This window comes from Malurus melanocephalus, unplaced genomic scaffold, assembly GCF_030028575.1.
Source record: "Malurus melanocephalus ecotype Western Australia unplaced genomic scaffold, MMel_1.1 scaffold_2, whole genome shotgun sequence".
Classification (NCBI taxonomy): domain Eukaryota; kingdom Metazoa; phylum Chordata; class Aves; order Passeriformes; family Maluridae; genus Malurus; species Malurus melanocephalus.
In genome coordinates this window covers 5,506,120-5,532,489 of record NW_026623234.1, presented here as the reverse complement: position 1 = coordinate 5,532,489, position 26,370 = coordinate 5,506,120, and the positions used below count along the sequence as shown (strand labels likewise).

Genomic DNA, 26,370 nt, shown 5'->3' with positions numbered 1-26,370 from the left:
CACCGCGTCCCTCCGCGGGGAGCGGAAGAGGCGCGGCCAGCGCGGCGGCGGCCTCCGTACGGCGGGATGGCGGCGGCAGCGCCGCGTTCCGGGGGGCGGCGGCGGCCCGGAGCYGTCCTGCTGCGGCTGCTGGTGGTGCTGCTGCTGGCGGGCACGGCGGGCGCCGGGCAGCGCTCCAAATGGAGGCTACCGGTGCTGCTGGTGAGTGCGGGGAGCGGGGCCGAGCTCCGCAGCGCCGGGCCGGCCGGTGTGGCGACGGTCGGAGCGAACGTGTGCGGGCAGGGCAGGAGGCCGCGGCTGCTCCGCGCCTTCTCCTCCGGCGGGACGGCTGCGGTTGGGGGCGTCCCTGCCCGGGCCGCGCCTCTGTGGAGCCGCTGCGGGGGCCCGGGGTTTTGGCTGCCTTCTGCCCCACTGCGGGGCTTTGAGCCCTCTGCTGGGTCGGCAGCGGGGAGAAGGCTTGTGCGGGAAATACTCCGATGGGCGGCGGAGGAGAGCGGCGCTTGTGAGAGCTGTCGGAAGGGAGAGAAGGAAGGAGGGAGGGAAGGAGGGAAGGAGGGAGGGTGCTCCGCGGCTGGTGCCCGGCCTCGCTGGGGCCTGTGCGGGGGAGGGCGCCCCGAACCCCCGTGCGGCCGGGCTGGCGGCCCGCACCGTCGGGCAGCGCCGTGGCCTGGCCTCGGGAACGCTGGGCCGCTGCAGCGCCGAACAGAGAGAGTTGTGGGCCTTAGGGAAGATGAAAGGATTTCGGCGCTTCTGATAAACCCTGCGTGCTTGAAGTTGCGTGGGGGAAGCTGTTCTGCCTCAGATTCCGTCGGACTTTATCAGGCGGTGAGAGTACCGTGTGCTTCCTGTGAGGCTTTTGAGCCTCAGGAATAAAACTGAAGGACCACGGTGAACTATCCTGTTGGTTCTTGGAGCAGAATTCTTTTTCGTTGGGTAGTCCAGACGAGCTCATYAGCAAGCAAATTATAATAATTTCAACAAATGTCAACGTGAAGTTGATTCCATTTGCAGAACAAAAACCCCCAAGCCTCTCAAACCATCTTTAAGAATATGTTGAAGGGGTGGTGAAGCATGACTGGAAAGTCCAGTAAGTCTGGCTCCAGATCTGACATTTGCTTTCATTACTGTATTGACTTAAAACTCAAAATGGAAAATTGTGTTTACTTAAGCTCGGTGACATTAAGCCTGATGCCAAAAGATTCTTGCATTTTATATATTTTTCATATATTCGTTGAACTGTAAACTATTATTGTATAGTTACATAGTTTCTTAGCTAACTTCAGTACTTCTCCTATCCGATTAGGTTAGGCAAACACGTTCCTGGAATCCGGTTCTAATCTTACTTCAGTGAATGAAGGATATTTCACTTTCATATATATTTAGACATAAACAATGTGGGGCTAGAAGCAAGGGGGAGTCTTCAGCAGGGGGCTTAACCAAGACAGGGGAAATTACTTCGTTACCTGTACCTCTGATTGGGGATTCTTTGTCAATAATGGTAATACGCTGCACTTATAAAAGTGTCGAAGCCCTGTATCATGTGTGCACTCCGCCATAAGTGCACCTGGCGGACTTTCAATAAATGGTAACTGCTTTTTATCATTTTACTCTTGCTTGGCTTGTGATTGCAGGGCTGATAAGGCATCAAGCTGACTAATATTTCTTCCTTTTTTGTGCCTTTGCAGGGGAAGAAGTTTAGCTTTGGGAAAATTCTCTTCAGCAACACCACCATTTTCCTGAGATGTAAGTRGTTACAAGGAATTAACTTGCTCTCTCTGCTTTTTGATGCCCCGCCTATTTTTAACCTTTGGTACTCAAAACAGTGTGAAGTGTTTTACTGCACTGACTGCAGTGACAGCTAATGTGGCACTGTATGAAAGCCATAGCTCTGATGTGGTTTGGTCTGTTACCAGCCTTGAAGCTTCCCAGTTRTGATCAGAAATGAATGGCTCTGTTTGTGCTGTCTATGGAGAGGGCAAGATGGGCAATAGGAGYACCACTTTGTTTCAGATAGTGGGTAGAGTGTGGGACGTGCTGAGCTCTACTGTGAGGTGTGCTTTTCCTATCTGAGATTTATTAAGTTCCTCTGTCTGGGAGATCTGGTGCCAGCTGGGCATGAGCTATTTGTATTGTAGGATGACTGGTGTGAATACAGAAAGCAGTGGGTTTTGACCTTGTTCCTTTTTAGCTGAGTGCTTCTGGGAGTTGTAAGGGAATATTGCACACTGTGGCAGAGCTCTCCTGAGAGGTGTTTTCTYCTCCTGATCCCAGTGAGTGAGTGTTCTACCAAGCAAACATGTTGGCAGCCTTCCTGTTTCTCCTGTGTATTGCTCTTTGCTGATCTGGCCAGGTCTGTGAGTTATGTAGGTTAATGCTTCAAGGAAGGTGTCTGTGAAATACCTTTGAACATGAGGACAGCATCTAGATGCCAATAAGATGTTATAGATGTGACTAGCTCATTCAGAAAGGTTTGAAATCTTTGCCATGCCCTTTGAGCACTTTAAGTGGTTGTTTGCCCCAGTTTTTACCATGAGGGAAAGCTGTTTAGTCTCTGTCTGTTGTCTGTGCTTACCTTGTTATTTTTCAGGTTTAGTTTCCCATACCCTTTTTGGGACAGTRTTTCAAGGAGAGTTGAAGTGCCTCTCTTGATCCTGCATGAATCTGAAACAGGAGGTTAGCATTTGAGTAGTTATCAGTGARGGTCCCTCACTTCACGGTTAAGGCTTTCCCTTTTGACAAGTGTGGCTCGGACACTGAGGTTCACATCTTGCAGTGAGACAGTTGCAAGTTTACAAGTGCAGAATCAAAATTAGAAATCTGCTTGTGCAAAGKAAGGTAGTTGAAAGGGCATTTTGGAGCTTTGATACGTTTTAGGCTTTCTTGTCTAAAGTTTATTAGAAACAGTGTACCCATAATGACATGGCATCTATGACATGGCTCTCTGAAGTGAAGTTGTGTGGTATATCTAATTGTGCCGAAATAATCAAGAGAAGGAACTAAGGCATGGAAAAAATATTTATTTGTTGTAAGGCAGATCTGTCATAAGAATTTGACCCCCTAGTTCCTGATGTGGACTTGAATTACACTGTACTGTCAACCTTTAAGCAGGCATTAAGCCTTAAAATTCTTTAGTGAAGACACCTGTTTTACATACTAGTGTGATTAAAAGATTTACATGAATTTGGAAAATGAATTATGAAAGAGKAAGGAAGAGAGGCTGGGAATTTACTCATTTTCTCAGCCTAGATGAAACTTAAACTGCATCTGATACTAGGAAGCTTCTGCTTTATGTACTTTTTGTTTTCTGCCCATGTCTGTATGGAAACTGGTCTCCTTTTGTTTCCTGTCTGTTGCCTCTCCCATCTGCTGTGTGATGTTTGTGTGGACAGTGTGACCTTTCTTGCCAAACATGATTGCTCATGGGTTGTTCATGGTTTTTGTGAGCACCTGCATCTCCTTTTCTTCTTTTTTCACCCTCTTCTTGATTTTATTTTTTTAATCTCTGTGGCATATTGGTGTCTGATGCTTTCTGCTTCTGATTGGGAAGACTGCTGCTGGCATGTAGTTTTATCAGTAATGGATTTATTTTTATCTACTTTTCCAAAGTGCTGTTCTAGAAGGCATTTAGTTTCTTGTATAGGATCATAATAGAAATCCTGCTCTCTATAAATGAGTACAAAGATTGCATTCATGTTGAATGTTGCTGGCTTTTGTTTGAAGGCTGAGGAACTTTGATTTCCATATTGCTGAATTCAGTAAATGCCATTGATGCTTTTACTGACTTCTGGAGTACTTTCTTTTCAAGGTTTCTGTAATGTTGATATTTGCAGATTGTTCTAATGACCTATTTTACCTTTATGCATGCTACTGCTGAATATATAGTTGCCTATTTATTTTTCATAGAGAAAAAGGTRTTTAAAAGGCATTCTTGATTATAATTTATTTTTTGCTAGCACTATTTTTGGGAKACTCCTTATTTGGTCAGTTTTATTAGAAGAGCCTGTGTCATCAAATAATTTGCCACCTGCCCATGTCACTGCAGTGCCTGTGCCTTTTAGTTTATTTGTTGTGCCCTCTGCAACATCTAGGGCAATGTGAAGCATGTATGCTTTGTTTTTATGCTTAACAGAAGTTGTCATAAGGAGACTCTTATTTTTCAGTGATTTTGCTTAAAGTTTTGGTGTTATAAACTCAATTGTTGAGTTTTTAGCTGTATGTGTATGTGCTTTAGTAGTCATGAGGTGTCTGGTGGGGTTAATTAATTAATACCCCGTGGCAGGGTTTTCCATCTAATTGGTTTTTTGCTTGCAGTGGTCAGTATGGAGACCATGTATGTATGTAACAAAGTTGCAGATGCCTCCTCTCAAGTGAGTGTTGTCTATAAAGCTGTGGGAACTAGTTAGCCGCTGCAAATACTCTGTTAATTTAAAAGAGTTTTGCCATTTGTTGACTGGGAAAACACAAATGAAATCATCTAAATGACCCTTCCAAGACTCTGCTCATTTTGTTTAAGGATGGAGCTTGCCTTCTTAATGTTAAATTCTCTTCATTGGGCTTTAGTGTAGGAATGAGATTTGAAACACAAAAACCCACACAGCCATTCCTGAGTAGGGGGAGAGTCTTGTGCWTCTCTTTTCAGTGCATGTTGTTCACTGGTAAATCAAAGTGGAAAGYTGTCTTATTGCTGTTTTAGGTAGCACTGCAGCTTTGACAGCATGGGCTAATGTATAGATATCTTGTTTGTCCTTTGGGGAGTGGATGTTGACTGGCAAAATCTTACCTTCATTTTCTTGGTGGTTGTATTGGGTTATTTAAATTATATGTGGAAATTGCTTGGTATTGTCCTGTTCCTAGCTTTCTCTGTCTGTTATCTGTGCCTCTGTCTCTGAAAGGGAGGCCCTTTTTGTCACTGGGAGTCATTGCTGTTCTTGTTTGGTACTTGCAGTTGCCCAAACATCCTTGATTGTCTTAAGAACAAAAAGTTTCCAAATGATCTTCAGGTCTTTAATAGAATTATATAGTAGTATAATGGAATTCTGTTCACATGCTTCTTTCTATCATTGAACAGTAATGAATTACTTGAGGAAAATATTTTTCTATTGTTTTGCTTTCTGTTTCATGTTTAAAATTTAATTATGGTGGTTTTGCACAGAAAGGGGGGAAAAGCCCAGAAGGTAGATGGTGTGTTACATATCTCATGTTTGATTTTTTGGTTTGTTTTTTTTTTTTTTAGTTGAAGGGGATGAAAAAGCTTGTGACCCCTCCCAAAGTTTCAATGTTACTTGGTACTTAAGATACTCTGACTGCTACAATGAAGTCTTCAACTTTGGGGTAAGAATCTCGTGATTTTTAGGGGTAAGCAGATCTTGGGAGGATGATATTACAGATATCTCCCTTGCATCCACATTGCGATTTGGGCCTGAAAGACACATTCTTCCATGGGAAGATAACAAATTTCTGGAATAGAAGTGATATGATTGACAATTACTGACTTTTTTGGGTTTCGGGTCAGGCGGAAGTGTTGTTAAAATTGTTTTAAATCCAGGAGCTTAAGTAAGTACATTGACTCTAAAATGAAATATGTGTGTTTATGGTAGTTGAAAATATTTGCAATAATGATTAATGACTGTGAATAGAGAAAAATGAATATTTGTGTGTTAAATTCTGTTCTTTATGGATGCACACTGTAAGTATTAGCAATTTGTACAAAATGTATAGTGTTTCTGTTAAAAGTGGTAGAACATAATTGTGCTTTCTATGGTTAATATTTTTCCATGTTTACTTAAATATGACAGTTGTAACTATTAACCGAACACAGGACCGAGTCCTCACTCTTTAATGTAATAATGCAGTTTGTGTAGACTGAGGTTTATGTTGTCTGCTGTACCTCCATTTATTAATTCTTGCTCAGAGCCTGTATACCATTGTTTTTGCAGTCTTGTGTGGTTTTGATGCCTTTATCCTACTAAATTGGATTCATGAGTGTGTGCAGAGTGAAGCTATAGAGCTCTTCAGGTGTTGCAGTTGTCTGCTGAGATAAACCTTTTGAAATACTTGATGCTAACTTAWGCTCTACTGTGTATGGCAGGATGAACAAGCAGATAACTATTTTGGGACTACAGCTGAAGAGCATCCGGGTTGGTCAGGATACTATGCCACTTCTTCTCTCATCTTTCCAAACTGCTCTGAGCTCTTCAGGCCTCAGGTATGGGTAGAAATCTCTATTTGCTCTGTTGTCTTATACRATGTATAGAGAAGGTGGTAATTCTTGTTAGATGTGTTAGCATCCTATGTGAGTACCACTGTACGTTGGGACATMCTTCTTCCTGTCTGTTTATGACAACCAAGCTGTGATGATTATTTCTTCATTTTGCTTCACTTCTGTCTTGCTATTCAGCATTTTGTTCACAGTGGTGAAAAAACCCAAYCAAATCACTGTAAAGTGCAATGCTTTATTTTGTTTGTGGTTTTGTATTCTGAATTTGTTTTATTTACAGGAGGCTGCTGCTATTTGAGTAGAAGTGGCAGCAGAGTAAAGATCCCACTCAACTTAATCAATAGAGGACTGGCAATAATGTTCATTTAGAATAATGGAAATGTGTGTTGAAAAATTAGTTACTTAAGCACTGATAGAATAGCRCTGCTACAACACCTTTGAAACAAATAAAGTGAAAATGAGAAGACAATGCAAAATTGGCAAAGGGACATCATGTGCAGACATCAGCTCTACACCAGCTGTATACTAGCAGGCTGATGACAATACCAGCATAATACATCTTTTTTTAATGGTATACTTGAGAATTGAAGGGAAATTTTGGAGTGTTGATCCTGTGTTCAGCCATTTTTCATTTAGACAAAAGATTATGGATGGAAAATATTGGAAAATATAACTGTTGAACCTAGTGTTATATGTTGTTTTTTGGTATTTTTGATTGTTTGGGTTCTTTTACTAAGAAAAAAAATGCCTAAATATGACTTCTGATAATCTGCTTGCCTGCCTCTTATTCCTTTGATGCATGAAGATATCTTGAAAGGTTTTTTTAAAAAAAAGATAAAACTGTATGCTGGACGCTTTTTATATTTAATAATGAGAAGTGTCCAGCATACAGTTTTATCTTTTTTTTAAAAAAAGATAAAACTGTATGCTGGACGTTTTTTATATTTAATAATGAGAAGTGTCAGTTCTACTTTTATTTAGTTTTGTAGAAGAGATCTTGTGGGTTTAGCTGTGTAATGTGAACTTGGGCATCGTAACTAAACAGTCTTGTGWAAGTCTTTAAGGTTTTAAAAGTCTAAATTTTTGTCCAATTCCTCTGAAAAGTACTGATTTTTTTAGCAATATATTCTTCTCAGACACTAAATTCTGAAATTTYGCAGAAATTTGTTCTCAGCTTTTTCTTGTGTTATAGCAGTTTTTCTACATTTCAAGTCACCATAGTCCAAGAGAGCTGACAGAATCTGGATCTCTAATAGTCACTCACACATCTAAGGACTGACTTTTGCATAGATCAAGGCAGAAAAGTCAAAATCCTGTATGTGTTTGTGTAGACTCTATCTAATAATGGGGGTATCCAACTGATTTGTACTTTAGAAACAAAACTACTTTTGCTACTATCATCTCTGGTTTCTAAAAACAGATGATAACTTGTTATTTGAGGGGAGGAAAAGTAACTCAATTTGCAAAGCATTAAGTATTCAAGACTGCTTGCATGAATGGACAACTGTTTGACTTAGAAAAATGAAAGCTGTCTAATACAGCTGTTCTAAGAATACTCAAATTTACTGGAAGCTGTTCTGGTAATATCATGTTCATGTGTAAAGTGCCTGTAAATGTTAAAGTGCCTCTAAAGGATCTATAAATGCTTTATCTTTCTTATATCTTGTAGATCTTCTATAAAGAATTTGTTCATCCAGAACCTCTCTCACCTGAGAARCAAGAGGTAATTTTCCTTTCCTTCTAATGAGTGGGTGTAGTCGTGGAAGGGGTAGTTTTSTCATATTGATTGATCTGTTTTTCTGTGTGGTTTTTTTTTCCTTCCCCTTAAGGGCTTAAAAGATAAGAAGGAGAGTGCAGGAAATAACACGATGGTGACAGATAAAACTGTATGTATACCGAATTTAAACATGCTCGTAATCCAGCAGTTGTATTTTGTTTGGTCTTGGTTTGCTTCTTTTAATTTATAATTCTTTATATAAGAAATTGCTGGTAGCATATTGTATGGGTTTTTGACATCTGGAATTTTTTAGCTTGAAACTAGGTAGTGCTGTATGTAAAAACAGAACACAGAGTAACAAAAACAGGGTAACTGCTTCTTCTATATGTGAAATATAAAGCTGATATCACTTAAACTATTAGTATAAATTAAAAAATAAATTTRTTTTTCCATTGTAATTTAAAATAGTAATTGAAACAATCTTCTTTAAATGGTGACTAATTCTTACAGAATACATTTAGTTTTGTCTTTAGTCAGTTTTTTGAAACATTGTGCCTAAAAAGTTGACTGATTACTTTTGATTTTCAAGCCCCTTAATATTATTATATATTATGTTCAAGACTTAACCTGGAACAATTTTCAAAACTGTTTCAAATTGAATGTCTGGGATGCCAAGAAGGCAAATGTATTTCACTTATTGTGTTCTTAAAGGGACATTTACTTTAAAGCTAAAACCTAAATATCTGTGTGTGTGATTGTGAAGTAAGGAATCAATGCAGCAAGAGAGGRGGATCTTTCCAAGACAAATTTTGAGTATATAAATTTATCCATTTTCCTTTGAGTTTACTGTTTTTCTGTGTTTTATGTTTAATTAATATGAGCATGAACTTTTTTTTTATATCTAATAGTCTACTTGCTTTAGGTCTTCTAGCCAAGAGGTTTCTTAGAAGAAATGCTTGCTCTTAGCACTAAAATTCTCTTGGAGAGGCCRTTATAAAAAAGTCTGTCACAGTTCTGCAGTAGTAGTCATGTGAGTGGCCTGCATGTAGATAGTCTTAGTTTTAACTTWAAAGCTCTCATGTAGATGGCCTTAGTCTTAACTTTGAAGCTCTCAGTAAATATTGTGGTTTCTGAAATGGCTAGAGCTTCTTCAGTTGTGGAATTAACAGTTTTGTATGCTTAACTAAAAGAAATATGATTTATGGTGGAAATATTTATCTGGTCAAGGTTCCTCTGTTAGTTCACTGGATTGAGTCTTGCAGGTCTGAGAACTGTTGCGGAGACTCTAGAGAAATGACTACTGTGCAAATCGGTTACCTCTCAGCTACCTCTTGTATCTTACATTGTAAAATTCAGCCTTCACCAGGGAGATGAGTTATGTGGTGCTGCAGTTCCCAAGCAGTTGACTTCAGCAGGAATCTCTGTGATGGGCCTAATGCTTCTAGACCTAAAAGGAGTATGATGCTTTCTTGAATTCTTTTTTGAATTTTGCAGTACCTTTGAGTGCTTCTGCAGTAAGCCAGTATTAAATTCTCAAAAAAACCCATGATGACCTCTCAGGTCTTTGAGGATTCTCTTGGAATCAAGCAACTAAATTTTACATTTAAATTTTACATTTAAATTTTACATCAAAATGTACATGTTAAATATTTCTTAACAAGTTTTACGTCTTGGAAGAGATTAACTTTATGTTTATATGGAGGATACTACCCATATATGGCTAGTCTATTTCTGTCTTGTCTTCTCAACTGTGCACTGTTTACATGTAGATGTTTGATTTTCAGGCAATGAATGCTGTTATCAAAACTTGGAGAGATGGGCCGTATATATTTATTGTGCAAATTGCWCTCACAAATGCAAAGGAATCTACTGCCAGACTTAAAAGAACTGAGAGAACAACACCTTCCTCATACCAAAACAAGCCCTTTACAAGTAAGATAGCTCTTTATACAATAAACTGAAAATACAGTGCCGTTTTTATGTATTTCCGGTCTAAGTATTCCAAGGTAATCTTAGTATATACTGTATATACTAAATATACTGTGTGGTTCCATTTCATGAGACACTGTCTTTGACTTCACATAGGTAGAAGTATTACTACAGGTCTTACAAGAAAAGTGGTGATTGCTTGGTCGTGAAGATCCTAAGACTGTTGTTAATTTACTGATGGAAATCAAGAAGAGTCATTCCCAAGAATTTCAGTTTCGAGTCTTGGTGTTTTGTTTCAGAAATGTGCAGAGCAGTACAGTGATTTATACTAATAAGTCAAAGCATAAGAGTACAAAGATCATAATTATCACCTTGATATTATATCTAACTGCATTAATAAGCTATTCAAAGAAGTTTGAAAATCCCCTTAAAAAGTGAACTTAGATGTGTTTCTGAATTTCTCCTGTTATGCACTAATCTCCCGCAAAAATTATTTTTAAGTATTGCCATGAGCTACTTGGTAATGGGGTGTATAATTTTAATTGTATGCTTTTAGCTGAGTATGTTATGAGTCTTTACTTTCTTTGTTAAAATGCAAGTTAGACTTAAAGGCCATGGAATTTCKTTACACTTAAGTGAAAATCAATAAAGTCCTGACTTCCTCCTTTTGGCTCTTGTTCAATTTGGTTATTGGATTGTCTTTTGACAGTGACAGTAGAACTGAAAGGGCCGTATGAATATCTCTCACTTGCAGACTACCCTCTGATGATTGTAAGTAAACCAGCTTTTCTTTGGTCTATAAAATTGTCAGTGGATTTGAATGTCAGTTAAACACTCTGCTGACATACTTTAGGAAACACAGAGCCAGTGTCTCAGGAGAAAAAGTTGCTTAGCAGAGGGTGTTTTTTGGTTTGTTGGGGTTTTTTTGTTTGGTTTGTTTTTTTTTGTACTAAGTACAGGGTAGGGAAAATAGACATAGATTTCAGTTGCTTGCACGTGTGCCAATGTTTTCCTTCTCTCGATTGTTTGAATTAATGGATGTTAATCTGTAGTTCCTGAAGTTATCGGTATTACTAGCTCTAAACTGAGCAGTTTTACTGATGCTGTTATTCTCCTTAGCTCGTATCTCAGAAATTTGCTGTTCTGTGCTTTTGTTTGCAGCTACCCATTCATTTGTCATTCATTTGTCACTGCTTTCTTTGTTCTTTTACAGCTTAATCTTCCTTCCCCCACCAGTTGTCTCACACTGCTTGAGGAGGCCTTTAATACTGTGTAGTAGTGAAAGCATAATTGAGCTACAAAGAGCTAATCCCCTTTTTATTCAAAGGAATTATTGACTTGGTTTCTAGTTTTCTGTGTTGAGAAGGCTAAAAAATARAGGAGCTTAGAATGTTTATGTAGTGAAGACAAACTTTAGCTGGGGATCAGTAACAAGTAAGGTCTCTAGCCTGACTCTGATTGGCAAGAGCATGCTATCAATAGTGGAGYCTGGCAGCATTTCTGAAACACACATTTTACTTCCTGCAGAAGCAAAAAGCCTCCAGCAGCTCTATTGAAATGCTGTTCACCAGTGTGAATATCCCATGTAACAAGACCAGAAAAGGATCTGTATCTCTTAAGTGTTTCCATAATGGAGCATCTGCACGTGAACTGTCTTGCCTAGGTTCTTATGGTTTGAACTGCATGGATTAGTCAGGTGTGAAAATGTGTCAGGATCAGTAAGCTACTCTCCTAAGGAAGATGTTTTCAGTTTGTGAAAGCTTCAATGGATTTTGCAGCTAATTTCAGTGTTTACTTGGTGTTAAAAAAAATCTTCGTTTTTGAAGAGGAGACTGCTTGATTATGACTGTCCTGTTCTTTTGACTAACTATTTCCTGCTATTCACTAAATGTTTTACTCTCTCCTTCTAATTTCTTAATTGTAGTGTCCTTTAAAAAATTGAATTGATTTGTTATGATGAGAAAATTTAGCATCAAGTAGTGTTGTCAAGCTTAGTGTTTGCTGTGCAGATGTACGATGAAAAGTTCCTCTGAAGCAAGTGACATTGGGCCAGACAAGAATCACAAAATGTTAATGTTTAAATGAATGTCTGGATTTCTTTCTCAGTTCTAGGTTTTTGGCTGGCCTAAAACTTGGTCAAAGACTGAGTTTGCTGGAAAGTAACTTTTGGCAAAAGTTGTCAAATTATTTGGACAGAAGGCTTACAAACATTAGTTGCTTATTTCTGTTCTGTAGAATGGTGTGTAAAGGTGACCTGTAAGTTTATTTGCAGAATACGGTAAATGTATGATAGAGTTATTAATAGAACAATATGTGAGAATGAATAGAGTTTCTAGTACTTGATGGTTTGCTTGAATTCTTATCTGAGTGTTTGATATTTAGTAGCATATATCTTCCTTGGAAAAATTGATTGTGAATAAATTGGCATATTACTTTTCATGGGAGAAACTGCACAGAAAGTCAGTTACTGATTCCCTTTGTTGGCAGTGAGGAGTTAGACTGTCACTGTTAAGAGTCCAGAGAAGACAAATGAAACAATGCTTGTTTCTAGTCTATATAAAAACTTCYGAAGTTGCTATACTTGGGAAGAAAATAGAGTTGTCTTACAGCTATGGAATGGAAACAAGGAAATTCTTCTGCATCTAAAGTTCCTGTTTCTTTCTTYTTTTCATGTAATAGTTTTTCATGGTGATGTGTATTGTGTACGTATTCTTCGGGGTTCTGTGGCTTGCGTGGTCAGCCTGTTACTGGCGGGATCTCCTGAGGATCCAGTTCTGGATTGGTGCCGTTATCTTCCTGGGAATGCTTGAGAAGGCAGTTTTCTATGCCGAGTTCCAGAATATCCGCTACACGGGGGAATCCGGTAGGTGGCAGTTGCATCGTGCAGTTTGGTTGAGGGGGCATAGTGCTAATGGCTTGTGCTAAACTGGGGTGCCAGATACATATTCTGTATATGAATACTTGAGGTTTGTTTCAAAACAAAGAACAGGGAGCCAGAGTTTCTGTATTTTATATATGTTGTTAGCATCACGCTCTGTGTTCTTCTAAAGACAAAATGCTATTGCTTTCTCTGACTCCCGAGTGTAGTGTCTTAGGTATATAGAATGCTGCATTCTGCACTGTAGTGCTGGCTTGAAGTTTAAAATAGGACTTCCTCAGTGTASCTTGTAAGTAATTTCTGACAATTGGTATTGTATTTGGAAGGATATTTTGAAACTCCTTGTTYAACATGCCAGCATTGTAGGTAACTCTTGGTATCCAACCCATAGCCTCATAATCCATCTCAAGAGTTTCCCTTTACATAAAACTCTGGTGTTTTGAGTTTTCAGGCTGGATGCATACAAATGAAACTCTGCAAGTACAATGTCATGACTTTGCTAATTGGCTATACCACTGATGCAGAAGGTTTTGTTGATTGACTTGTTTGGAAGAGTATCCAGGCYGGATGTAAAATTTTTCTGTAGTTTTTTCTTTATACTAAGTGACCTCTCTTTTTTGAAAGYGAACTCCAGATGTAGGTAATAGAAAGATTATACACTTTAATTATTTTTCTAGCCAATTTTCTATGTCTGCTGTCAAACTACAATTGCCTGCAGTGGTTAATAAAACAGAAATGATATTTTAATGAACTAAGTTCCTCCTCTTTGCTTTTGATAGTTCAAGGAGCAGTAATACTGGCAGAACTTCTTTCTGCTGTGAAGCGCTCGTTGGCTCGAACTCTGGTCATCATAGTCAGCCTGGGATATGGCATAGTCAAGTGAGTAGTTCTGTTACAGGTTTTTTGTGTTCTGTTTACGGCGTTTTCATTATTGGTTGTTAATAATTTAGRGCAGAATTCATTTCCCTGCACTTTGCTTGGTAAAAGGTAAGTGCTTTAGTTAAGTGCTCTGAAGATCTAGACTTCTTCATTAGTAAACAGAGACATACAGTTCCTGACTGTGATTACTCTTCTTTCCATCTGCTTCTGTGTGCTACTGTACGGTGGGTTTCTGAGTCAGTGTTGAAATGCTTCACTGACTGGAATGAGAGCTTTATGGGCCTGTCKTCTGGGTGAGGGAGAGCTTTTTTAAATGGGGTAGGTAAAGAATCACTGATAGGGGAGGGGATGTGCTTTAAGAGGCTTCTGTTGCTAAGATTGGTGCTCATTTGTCTGTCCACAGCTGTATTCAATGGTGAAAACACATGCTATGTGGTAGTGGAAATTCTTTGCGAGTGTGGGTTTGCTGGGGGAACTGGTGAAGAAGTGGGATGAGACATAGCAAAATGGTCATGAAAAGCGACAGGTTAACTAAGAAACAGAACTACTACCAGTCTCCCTCTTAGTCACATCATACCATAAGACAAAATGAATAGTAAGTTTCAAACACCATAATATTTATGGATCTAGATGTGGCTTGTTATAAGGACCTTTTATTCACATGCTTCATGCTTTATGTTTAGATTGAAGTTGACATGACTTCACTTTTTGTTCCCTGCTAAAAGTGAATTTCACTTTGTTTCCTACAGGCCTCGCCTTGGAGTGACTCTTCACAAAGTAGTTATGGCTGGAGCCCTTTATCTATTGTTTTCTGGCATGGAAGGTGTTCTTAGAGTCACAGGGGTSAGTAATAACTGCTTGAATTTTCCCATGTGGGACATACACTGTTGGCTGTATTTACTTGTGTAAACAGCTGCCTTACCCCCCCTTCCCCAACAACAACCAACCCGAATTCCAACTGCTCCAGTTTTGGAGGCTGTGCCTGGGGAAGTGTGTGTGAGTGGTGCTGCTACTGGATCCATTAAATGCATCTTGGGATGTAGATTTCTGTTATTCTGTTTTTGGGATGAAATATTTAACCTGTTATATATTTGGTACTTTTCCAGTTTTTCTATGACACTGTGGCTCTGATAGCAAACTTGGCCCTGTCCATGATTGATGCCTGTATTATTTTGTGGATATCCTTTTATAAACTGCTAAGACCTTATTCATAGCTTATTATTTCTGTGTTACCTTAAAAAGGAATAAAAGGTGGTTTGCTTGTGTCTGATAGGACRTTGATGAGTTTATGATGTGCACACAAGTTTTGCCTGTTTAGTCTAACTCATGGGTTGCCAGTAGAGCTTTCAGTTCATCCATGGATACTGTAAAAGATTTCATTAGGACATCTCTAACAAGCTGGTTGCTAGTTTTCTGTAATGGAAGTGGCCAGAGAAATGAATCACAGCAATTGCCTTGGCAGAGASTACTTTTAACGGTGCTAGATTGACTTAATCTGGAAAACTGCTTCTTGCCTTGCTGGTGGAGAATTGAGAAATGACAATGTGGTATTGTCAGTTCCTCTCTGTGCATTAGATTCAACTCCTGGTTCAAGCCCTCTGTTTCTGTATCAAAGCTTGGAAGCACTGTGGTGGCACATTTATGATTTCTCATAAAATAGCCTGACCCCCCTCACTTCTCTACCTTGTATTCTTTTTGGTTTGTTCTTATTGGCTCTCTCTTTGTCTCCAGGCCCAGAATGATCTTGCCTCCTTGGCTTTTATTCCCCTGGCTTTCCTAGATACTGCCCTGTGCTGGTGGATATCCTTCACTGTTTTACTTGGTGGGGTGTGTTTTCTCTTAAATTTGGATGAACTTTAAAAAAAAAAATAGGCTTCAAGTATATTTTTTTCTACTTCTAGTACAAGTACTATTACCTCATGTAACTGAGTGTTCAGGTAAGCTTCTGCTACTTACTGCTTACATCCAGTTCAAGAAAAATTAGGTATCTGTGTGAAGCTGCTCCAGCATATAGTCTGTTACCAATCTCTGTTGAGTATAAAAGTAGCTTGTTCTCGTGTAGCATGTCATGGCATCACAGAAGCCTTTGGAGAGATGCATGATTCAGCTTGTGTTTTGGGGAGAAAGCTGCTTAGGAACATCACACTTAAAAATCTTTCTGTATAATTTGAACTGATCTTGAATTAGGTGRCAAAATGGGGCAGTGTTTTTTGATGTTTTGATGCATTTAATCCAAGCAACCATAATCTTGCATGACTTCAGCAATTAACATGAAATGTTGAACTCATGTATAAGAAAATCCTTGTTCTTAGCAAAAGTCAGTCTCAAAAAGTATTTAAAATGCAACAGCACAATTTTCCCCTAACGTGATGTCTCTCCTAGCCACTTGTTTTTTCACTGTGGGAATAAAACAAAAAGTGTGAAGGCACCTGTATGCATTAACTGGATTTGAACTTATTTCTAGTTCAGGTTTTACTTCTCATTTATTTGAAGTACAGCTGACACCTTTGTGAAGGAATGGGCCATAGTCCAAAATAGATGTTTGGATACCATCTTTGTGTTCAAGGGTTATAGGTGTAGATGACTAAATAACATGAAAAGGATGGATTCTGCTGCTTGGTATCTTTGCCACAGGATGCATTTTCTTTTACTGAGAATGRTCTAACGTTTTGTAGGGTAAGTGTGTGAATGAGAGAACTGTTGGTCATAAGGTCTGTGTCCTCCTAAGTCTGTGACTAAGTTGTCCCTTCAGAGGCTTTTCCTTGACTCTCCATACATATTCATCAGCTTAACTCAAACAATGAAGCTGCTAAAACTTCGAAGGAATGTTGTGAAACTCTCTTTGTATCGGCACTTCACCAACACGCTCATCTTGGCAGTAGCAGGTAAGCGGAAAATCATGCCGATTAAATAAGACCACTTTTCATTTCTGTACAGAGCTTGATTTGGTCACTAAGACAAATTTTTAAATTTGGTGACCTTCCTGTAAGTAAAGCTCTTGGTATTTCTAAAAATCAATTTCTACAGTGGGTCTTTGCCAAGTGTTATAGTGATATTTGAGAGTCAGTGGCTTATTACTCCTGATGTTAATAAGATTAGTAATTTTATGCAGCTCCTCTAATAGAGCACTTTATTCCCACTTCAGGCTGCTGTGGCAAAAATTTCCTCTTATGCTATTAACTTAGCAGAGAGATTTCTTGCCAAAATTGCAGTATCRCTGCATATTATGGAATTTTTATGATGTCTGAAGATCAGAGTCATTCTTGGAAAAACTGTATTCTTCATATTGTGACATAATGCCCTCTCTGTTCTGGAAGAATACCGATTTTCTTTTTCCATTTATACTGGTGATGAATTGAACTTAAAGAACAAATCTGTTGCTGCTTCCAGATGCTCTGATATCAAYATAATAAGCAGAAAAACTTCTAAAGAAGTTAATTTTGCTTTTCAATTTAAATAAATAAGCAAAAAAGTGCATTCCTTTTAATCAACAGCTCTAATGAAATTCTTTTAAGCATCTGGTTCTTAGTCATCTTACAACACCTTAGTGGAGGGAAGTCTCTTCCAAAACTCTGGTAAGAGCATAATTTGAGCTTTGGAACTGTTGTGAGTTGAGATCTGAATGCGTAAGGCATTCAAGCAGATCAGATTGTTCAGTTACTTCACAGTAAACCTTACGTGTCTACTGTAAGCAATTTAGGATGAAACCATGGTTTAGAGGCTAGATAAAAGTAATACAAGAATAATGAGTATGAATTAGGAGTTGGCTAAATACTTCATATTTGATTTATGCCTTGTGTCTGTGAAAAAMCAGGAATAAATATACTGGTCTGTGCTTAAATTACTGTGTAAGGTCAGTGCAATAAATCAGTCTCTTATTTTCCAAAACTATTAAATTGAATTTCAAGACTTCACTATTTAGGTCTTTGATCTTTGTTTGGGAAACACAGTCCTGTTAGTGGGATATTTAAATTTGCGTATTTTGTAGTAATAAGCAGCTTCTTTGTTTGAATATTGCAGCATCTATTGTATTTATCATCTGGACAACCATGAAGTTCAGGCTGGTTGACTGTCAGTCGGTAAGTTTATATTAAATGCTTTCTACAGTTGCTGCCTCTTGATAAGCTTATATTTGGCAGTGAGATTGCCACATGCTACAATTCTCACTGTTGTTGTGGTCTGTGTCTCTCACTCTGTTGTGGGTAATGAACCTCTTTGACGGATGCCTTTAGTTCAGCCTTGRAAAGAGTAGAGGACATGACATTTCGTGCTTCACAACCTTTTTCATTTGTGCTGCTGTTTTTCTTGACAGGACTGGCAAGAGCTGTGGGTGGATGATGCCATCTGGCGTTTATTGTTTTCAATGATCCTTTTTGTCATCATGATTCTGTGGAGACCATCTGCTAACAACCAAAGGTTCAGCTTTTCTTACCTCTTATTAAAAATACTGGGTTTTAGGAGTGCTTGTTTATTCAGAGAAGTACTGGTGGGGGATTTTTAGTTGCTGTACACTGATCCGTAACAATACTAAGCAGTATGTGTAGGGAAAAGTAAATGAAGAAGCCACATACATAAAATTCAGTCTGTTCCTGGTACTGAACTTATTTTAAAATAAGTGACTTAAACTTCKGGTTATGTAGTTTAGCATTGGTATTGATGAACTACACAGAATAAGCCATCTGAATGTTTGGGTAATGGATCTCTTGGGAGATAGAATTCTAATGGCTTTCACTTTTTCACTCCTAAAGGTTTGCTTTCTCACCACTGTCAGAAGAGGAGGATGATGATGAGCAGAAAGAGCCAATGTTAAAGGAAAGCTTCGGTAGGAGAAAATATTTTTCCCACCCAATTCCAGTGTTGAAAACACTTCTGTGGGGGAAGGTGTCTTGCTCTCTGGCGAAAGTTTTTTTACTGCAGCAAAAGCAGAGTCAATTGCAACTGAAACATTCAGTTCTAGAGGAAGCACTGGCTTTGTTTAGTATTTACATTGCCTATTTAATTCTGAGGTTTTCCATTGACACTGAAAATACTGCTACTGCTGTTGTTGCTTTGCCATGTCCAGTGCACTATGTTTTACTAAATATGCCAAGTCTTTGGTTTGAATCCAGTCATGATGACAAGGATCTCTTGGCTATTATTGGTAGGCAGTGGTTTGATGTACAGTTCYCTTTTAAAATCCCATTTAAGAATTTTCATTTATTATCTGTTCTCTGAACTCTGYAATCTTCTTCATTTTCCATGTTGAGGCCTAGCATAGAAATGTCCAGTGTAAACATAGGGGTGAATATGTTTATTCATGAAATTGTCTATTATAACACCTCTAAGTTGTGTAAAAGGTAGGCCACATGCCTACTGGTGCCTCTCTACGAATCAGTTATGCTGGGATATATCAGTGTTATTTGACTTGTTTAGGAGCCAAGAMGTGTGTAATCCCTTAGGTGCATTTGGCAAACCAGCACTGTGCCAGGCTGGGAAATGTACGTTGCTTCTCAGCTTTTCAATCAACCAAGTGGCTTGTCAGCAGTCAGGAGGTAGAATAAACTTTGGGAGTTATCTGTGTCTCAGAATGGTTGATGCTGGAAGGGACCTCTGGAGGTCATCATGTCCAAGTCCCTGCTCAGGCAGGGTCACCCAGAGCATTGCCCCATATGGCTGTGTCTGGATGSCTTTTGAGTATCTTCTCAGATGGAAATTCCACAGCCTCTCTAGGAACTTACATCTGAGTTCTATGCTGCTCATGTGTGGCTTAAGTAAAAGACTAGAATTTAATATTTCCTAGGTAAAATTGTAGAATTTAGGAAAAACTAGGTACCCTACCTGTCAGGAAAAACCACTACAAGCCCTTTGAAGGGAAGGYGGTCTTAGTCATTAGTTTGTCTAACGCTGTCTCTGAATCTGATGAAATATCCTGAATCTCAACACTTTCACTTACAGTCTCTGAACAATTATAATTCAGTTACCCCAATCTTTTTTCTTSTTTTTGCTTCAGAGGGAATGAAAATGAGAAGTACAAAGCAAGAACCAAATGGGAATGTAAAAGCAAACAAAGTTGTGAGTATGACCTCTGTACCTTGAAGAAAATAGATTCATCTATTCTTTGTTTACTGCTATTAGTAGCAYACAAAATGCCWAGTTTTGAGGCCAATAAATGTGTGAGCTTTTTGATTTGCTTCAGAGTGTGAGTGAGTCAATGTATCATAAGTTAACACAGTACTTCTGAAAAGAAAGTAAGTACAGGTTTTGTTATAAGATTTCCTGTAAGTTCAGTGGGAACTGAAGAATTCAGTATGTTCTTTAGAAATGTTTCTGCAATTCAGAAGCGATAGAACTGTATTATATAATATTCTGATAGGGATTAATAATTACTTCACAAGTTTGTTAGTCTGAGATGAGGCTGAACCATATTTAAATAAATTGCCCTCTGTTTTTGAGATGTGTGATTAATTACATGAATGGGATGATGTGTATAATTTTATGTACCTACCTAAATACTTTAAGAGAACATGCATTTTTTTCCATGTGACTATAAGCAAGATGTTTTCACATTCATCTAGGAGGCTGAAACTGTATCTTGAAATCTTTTCATAGAATTCATGCAAGAATTTAAAAGTGGAAGAACTTCTAGAAATTCATTRTAATAGCAGTCATATTTTTGTCATTGACACTGTTTTTCTCAAAGATTGGTTGCAGCTGTATRCTACTTACTGAGGATAGATAATATGAAAATCAAATTTTGGAAGGGGGAGTGTGTGGTTGAGAACTGTTAATTCAYAGCAAGTGGGTGGGTTTTGCTTTACTCCTTTTTTTTTCTTTCTTGGAATGTGTTTTCCTTAAGACAGAAATCAAATTGAAGGGTTTTTTTTTTAACTGACATTATAAATATATTGGGTTTTGTCCAGTAGGTTGAGAAGAAAAAAGCTTGCATATGACAGCATTGTGGGAAAATTGACTTCTGTTTTGTTTAATTTCTGTACTTGTAGCAAGAGGATGACCTGAAGTGGGTAGAAGAGAACGTTCCTTCATCAGTGACGGATGTGTGAGTATTTTTATAGTCCCAATAAAGGCAGGTTCCTTGCCCACAGAAATGGATTAGAATGCCTTCTAACTTGTGTGCTGCACTTCCATGGACAGAGGCTGGGTTCATCCTGGCACTGGCCCCTGACCCCTTAGTCTGATTACACTTGGCTGTATTTGCAGGCTGCCAGGGTTGAACATGGGCTGACTTAATGAACACTCTCTTGGAATGTGAAGCTATAGACTGGTTTGCTCTTCACTAAAGTTAAAATATTATAAATAAATCCAGAAACCAAAGAACAAACAAACCCTCTTTCTGTTCAGTGCTCTGAAAATACTTTTTAGTACTTTGCTGAATGTAAAYCACAGAATAATATAATCCATTTTTCAACTTTATTTTGGCAGAGGATGTGGATTGAAGTATAAAAACTTAGAAGTTAGGTAGACAAGAAATGAGGTGAAGCTTTAAGAGGAAAAAATATGTTCATTTTCCCAATTGAATTTATTTTCCCAGTTTTAATACTTATTTTTTGAAGACTGATAGGGTTCCTTAAGAAAAAAAGGAYTAGACTGGTTTAAGCTACAAAGGGCACTTTGAGGTAATCTGCTGCAGGTTTTTCCGTTTCTGAGAGTGTGATCAGGTTGTGAAGAGCAAAGATCCCTATAGATGGGAGATCTGTTGTAGCTGGAAGTATCAGTGGAACTTGTTTGATTTATGGGACATGTTTTTACAACACAGTCCCTTATTGTAAATGTCTTCAGTGCAGTTCAGCAGTGTTTCTGTATGAGTGATGCAGCTTGTTTCATGGCAACTYGGAAATTTTTCAGTAGGTAATGAGAAGCATAATAAAAAAGAATTTTAAAACTGTGGATGTTATTGAGGATATTCCTTGGGCTCTTTCTTTTTGTGTCTTCCTCTAATTTCTGTTAAATTGTTTCTTCATTGTTGCTTTCCAGTGCCCCAAAAATCAACATATGGTTGAAAATGGTTGTCAATATGCTCTTAGTATGTGCTCTAATTATTTTAACTTTTTGCCCCCACTGCAGTGCTCTTCCAGCTCTTCTGGATTCAGATGAGGTCAGTAAAGAAATCCTCAGTTCAAATTAGTCTTCTGACATGCCAGAGGAGTCACGAGTCAGCTGATAAGGTCTTGGTGTATTAGAACTGGACTCTGATCTTGTCAATGCCATGGGGAGGCGGGGGGAAGGATAGTGGGAACAACCATGATACAACTTCTTAGAATACAAATGTATTCTGAAGAAAGTGTGTATCTCCTGTGTAAGCTGGACTCCTGACTTAAAATGCATGAGTGTGATTTGTTATGAATGTGCATGTTCTGYACAATGTAAACCTACTGGGGAAAATTACAAGATTGGGTATTTTATTTTCCAGGAAAGAATGATTACCCACTTYGAAAGGTCCAAAATGGAATGAAGGAGTAGCTTTTCGCTATTGGAAGTGGAGACACCTCTTTTAAAGTTACTTGGTGGAGCAAGTGCATCCTGCTGATTTGTCTCTTGATCTCAGCCTTGAAAGTTTGATGCTTTAATGTTATGGAGGGTGTCTTGCTATGGAAGAAGTTCACAAGGACATTATAAACCTTTTGGAAATTTGAATTTACAAAGTTGCTGCAAGTTTGGATTTTTAAGCAATTTACATGTGTACTATTCCAGCACCTTCTGTAACTTTTCAAATATTTAATCTGTGAAACTAAAATTCCTAATGTCTGCTTGAGGAGTTTATATTTCAATGTTACAATTGATACGTAGAGGTGAACTGCCTGTACCTTTTTGGGGGGAGGGTGGGAACAAATAGAAATAAGCACTGAAGAAACAATAGACCCATTTTCTGGTACATACAACAGCTGTTGTATGACATGTGTCCAATATGCATGAGAGCTTTAGAGAGAAGCTCCTGTTGATGAAGAAAATTAAGATGCCAGAAAGAAAATATTTGGAAAAGTTACAGTGATATGAGTTTTTAACAAAATCAAGTGCAATTTTATTCATAACACTGTGTATGAAAGATTTTCTATTTTAAATGCCATTGACCTGTAGGTAACAGCTGCCTAGAGCTAACACTTGCTGTTGTGGCACATCTCATTGCCGGCAATGTGGTGGATGCCTGGAAAAATTATTTGCCCCTACCTTTCATGTGTTGCATGATTTAATTAAAAAAAAAAACAAACCGACAAATAAAACAAGAAAAACAAACATCACAAGAACCACTCCTGCAGTGCACCACAAGTGCTTGACTACACAAGTTAAGCAGATACAAATAGATGTTTCAGCAGAACTCATCGCCCTTTCCATGCAACATCTTCCACCTAGAACTTGGCACTCCTCTACGAGAAGATGGCRTTGCTTTCTAGGGGTGCGAGTACTGCCTACCTTACTTGAAAGAGGATTTATGGGGAGCCCACAGTGCTGGGATAGCTCTGTTCCCAGTGTCTGTTTAGGATTGCTTCCCATATAAGTAATATGATGATGGGCTATCTTGTCCCAATTGGTCCCTGTGGCCAAGAGGTACTCTGAGATCACTGTGTTTCAAAGTTGCAGGTTTCTATTCTATATAATYGCATTTTGTTAAAGAGCTTTTGGACAATGTTCTGTTTCTTGCGTGGCTGCAACAGCTAAAGTTGCAATGCCATCCTCATGGAAACCTGTTGTGGACTGTATGACAAAAGCTCTAATTTGGGTTCATAACTTTTAAAACGGATGATTAGGAGGCAAGCAGCAGCTGGATATCTAAGAAGCAGCTGTGACTGCTGCTGGAACAGCATAGAGTTCAGCTTTTCTGGTTCTCTCATAACTATGTCAGCAGAAGTGAACATGTGCCTGTACTTCCTTCATTCCACTGTAAGGTCTGGTAGCTTAGCAAGTCAGGCTGAAACATGGCACTTTACAGAACAGTAGCTGAGGCACAAGGACATAGTATCTTCTGCTAGCTGTGCTGTGGGGCCGGCAGATGGGCAGAGAAAAAAGCTGTGGCTATAGCGCCTCACTGCTTCTGCAAGAGTTGCTGGAGCTCTTCTGCCATCCTCTTCAGGCCACAGATAGAGTCTTTAATTAGAACACACTTCTAATTTGCTATGCTTAATTGATATAGATAAAAAAAAATATTACCTCCATGTCCTTTTGGGGAGAGGAAGTTTTGTGAAATAAAGCTACACAAAGCTTGCCATTTAATGGGGTTTTTGTTTTGTTTTAATTTTTTTTTTTAAATCCTATTGCTTTGGGTTGTTTGGTTTTTTTGAAACAAATAGGTAAAAATGTTCTCTACTGGAAGCACAAAAGTTTGTATGTACTATTTAATAAAGGCTAGGCAAAGAGTAGAAAGGCTTACTTTGTGTCCTTCCACTTTCTTATTCCCTGTTCTCACATGAGGAAGTGCTACCACCTTCACAAAGCTGCCTAACGTTACCTCTTTAGTCCATGGTATATATAATGCAGTTTTTCCCAACAGTTCTTTTTTTTTTTTCCAAGATTGAAAATAAAATGGAAGAATGTCATTTGAAAAGCAATGGAGATAGGGCAAATTATAAATTTCTGGAAAAAAAAAAGTAAACCAGTTTCCCTTATTGTATTCATAGTTTAATTATTAATTGAGAAACTAAAATAAATGTAGTAGCAGTGTGGTGCTTTCAGCCTCTTGACTACAGTGGTTTTAGGCAGTCCTCGCAGCCTTCTACCCTTCGATCTTGAACTCACTTCCAGCAGTGTTTAAAGTTGTCCTGAATTCCACAGGGAGTTTATTGATTCGTTATCTAGCAATTTCTGTTTTTTGCCCTTGTTTAACAGAGTTTGTGTATCTGCTTCCTACAAGCAGGTGTGTGCTGGGACTTGTTTTCAGTCTTTAGGAGAAGCTGTGTGAGAGCCCAGCTCCTACAGAAGCRCGTGGCTATGGCATTGTCATTGCAGGAGAGATGGCAGGGGATGAGATGTGGGCGAGGAGCAAAGGGCSTGTGTGCAGGGTTCAGTGTGGCATTTCCCTCAATGGCATGTTTGGTCAGGTATGCTGGTTCTACTGAGGGATCTTTGACTCGTCGGAAATTTGATTCTGCTCCTAAAGACATGTTGGCTCCATGCCTTGGAAAAACTCAGGAAAGCTTCAGCTTGCTAGAAGGCATGAAATGAGAAATCCTGCAGGTTTTTAATTAGAATGTCAGGGAAGACAATTCTTTCAAAAACAAACCATGCAAACTGTTCTGATGACTTGGTGAGCTGGAGGGGTAAAAGATCCACTCTTAGGTCTGAGATTTGCAAGAGTTCTTCAGGAAGCTGTTTGTAATAATGTTCTACATGCAGAAAAAGTRAATGTCGCACATGACAGGAATATTCTGGAGATCTTTTGCCTGATTAGTTCTGTATGGATTTTTTTATTTGTGAGAAGTAGCTGTGATATTACTGTTGGAATTGTAGCATGTGCATACGATACAGAAAACTTGTAACATAGTGAAGATGATGACTTTGATCAGCTTTTCCTTAGGGTAGCAAGATGTTCCTGCTAGGAATTCCAAAGGAGTAAGAGATCACATGAGGCTTGATAGGCACAGAGTGAGTCAGGATCATAAGACCTGGAGTAGGGAAGGTTATCTTTATCTTACTCTGCAGATACAGGGGTGTACAAGTTTGTGGGCTTTATTTATCCTTATGTTCACATTACGTGACATTATATGTTGTATGGTAAAGTATGCTACTTCGTAAAGCCTGAAGAGGGCAATGCTTCACAAATCATTCACTCTCTAGATTACAACCACAATGTGAAGTCATTRATATCCAGTATTATTGAAACTTACATTCCCTTTCACTAAATCGGTGCCATGTCCCTTTTCCTTTTGTAGGGATCTTAGGTCAAAAAGATCAGCTACATGCCTGAGCCATAATGCCTTTGGCAATTTGCAGTTTGGCTATCTGTGAAGGGGGATGTGACTTAGCACAGTTTTGTGCTTTAGCACAAAATGTTCGTTCCTGAGCAGAAAAGAAGYTGGATGCAAGAATGCCATGCTTGTTCTCCCATTCATGTGCTTTGATTTTCCAGCACAATGCATCCTCAGTCCCGGTTTTCTAGAAGTGGTCTCTGTTGGTAAACATGGTTGGAGAATTTAGTACCATGTGCTTTTYGAGTTTGGTTTAGTTTCTAGGTCACTGACAGTGAATGTTGCACCTCTCCATGACGGACGTAAATGCAACTGTGGCTGATTCTGGAAGGCACAAACTAACAACTAATGATTTCCTCCTGGAGAATGAACTTCACGGCCAAGTTCATCAGTTCATTAAAGTAAAACTTACTACCTCAAAAAATAGATATTTGCTTGCAAGCTACRGCGTGCAGTTCTCACCTGGTTGCTGTAGGTTATGCAGAAATGTTCATCGTTGTATAGGGGATGACTTTCCTACCTTCTCGGGTTTATGGTAGCCAATGGCAACCGGACAGTTCCTGTAGTGGCGTTGTGGGAAGACGAGTGTTTCTTAAAGTTTATCCCCTTTTCGGGCGGTATGAAGAGGGACAAGGGTACATCAGGGTGAGGAGAGTCCCCTCTGTGCAGTGCCGGCGCCCGATTCCCGTTCGTGCCCGAGCCACCAGGGCAGGCTGCGTCATGTCGGCGGGCCCCGCTTTGTCGGGCTGAAACCGGGCGCTGTTGCCCATGGAGCGGCCCCGGACAGCGCCAGGAGCCCGGCGGGGAGCGCGGAGCGCGGCCGGGCCAAACGGGGCGGGATCAGGGCCGCGGGCGG

General features: G+C 39.1%; 1 protein-coding gene across 2 annotated transcripts; it reads left to right on the top strand.

Moving 5' to 3' along the window:
* The first annotated feature begins 35 nt into the window (after nucleotides 1–35).
* TMEM87A (transmembrane protein 87A) lies at nucleotides 36–24,281 on the top strand. Of its 2 annotated transcripts, none has more exons than XM_057366007.1 (20): nucleotides 36–201; nucleotides 1,686–1,743; nucleotides 5,234–5,331; nucleotides 6,089–6,205; nucleotides 7,887–7,940; nucleotides 8,047–8,103; nucleotides 9,719–9,866; nucleotides 10,573–10,634; nucleotides 12,543–12,726; nucleotides 13,521–13,620; nucleotides 14,370–14,463; nucleotides 15,352–15,424; nucleotides 16,401–16,505; nucleotides 17,641–17,699; nucleotides 17,933–18,036; nucleotides 18,369–18,442; nucleotides 19,610–19,671; nucleotides 20,601–20,656; nucleotides 21,682–21,712; nucleotides 22,028–24,281. In XM_057366007.1, exons 1-20 carry the CDS (start codon nucleotides 67–69, stop codon nucleotides 22,067–22,069), a joined length of 1,713 nt encoding a protein of 570 aa, XP_057221990.1. In that variant the 5' UTR covers nucleotides 36–66; the 3' UTR covers nucleotides 22,070–24,281. The 2 variants fall into 2 exon arrangements, with proteins under 2 accessions (XP_057221990.1, XP_057221981.1); XM_057365998.1 differs by lacking the exon at nucleotides 15,352–15,424 and adding an exon at nucleotides 14,727–14,802.
* The last annotated feature ends 2,089 nt before the right edge of the window (nucleotides 24,282–26,370 follow it).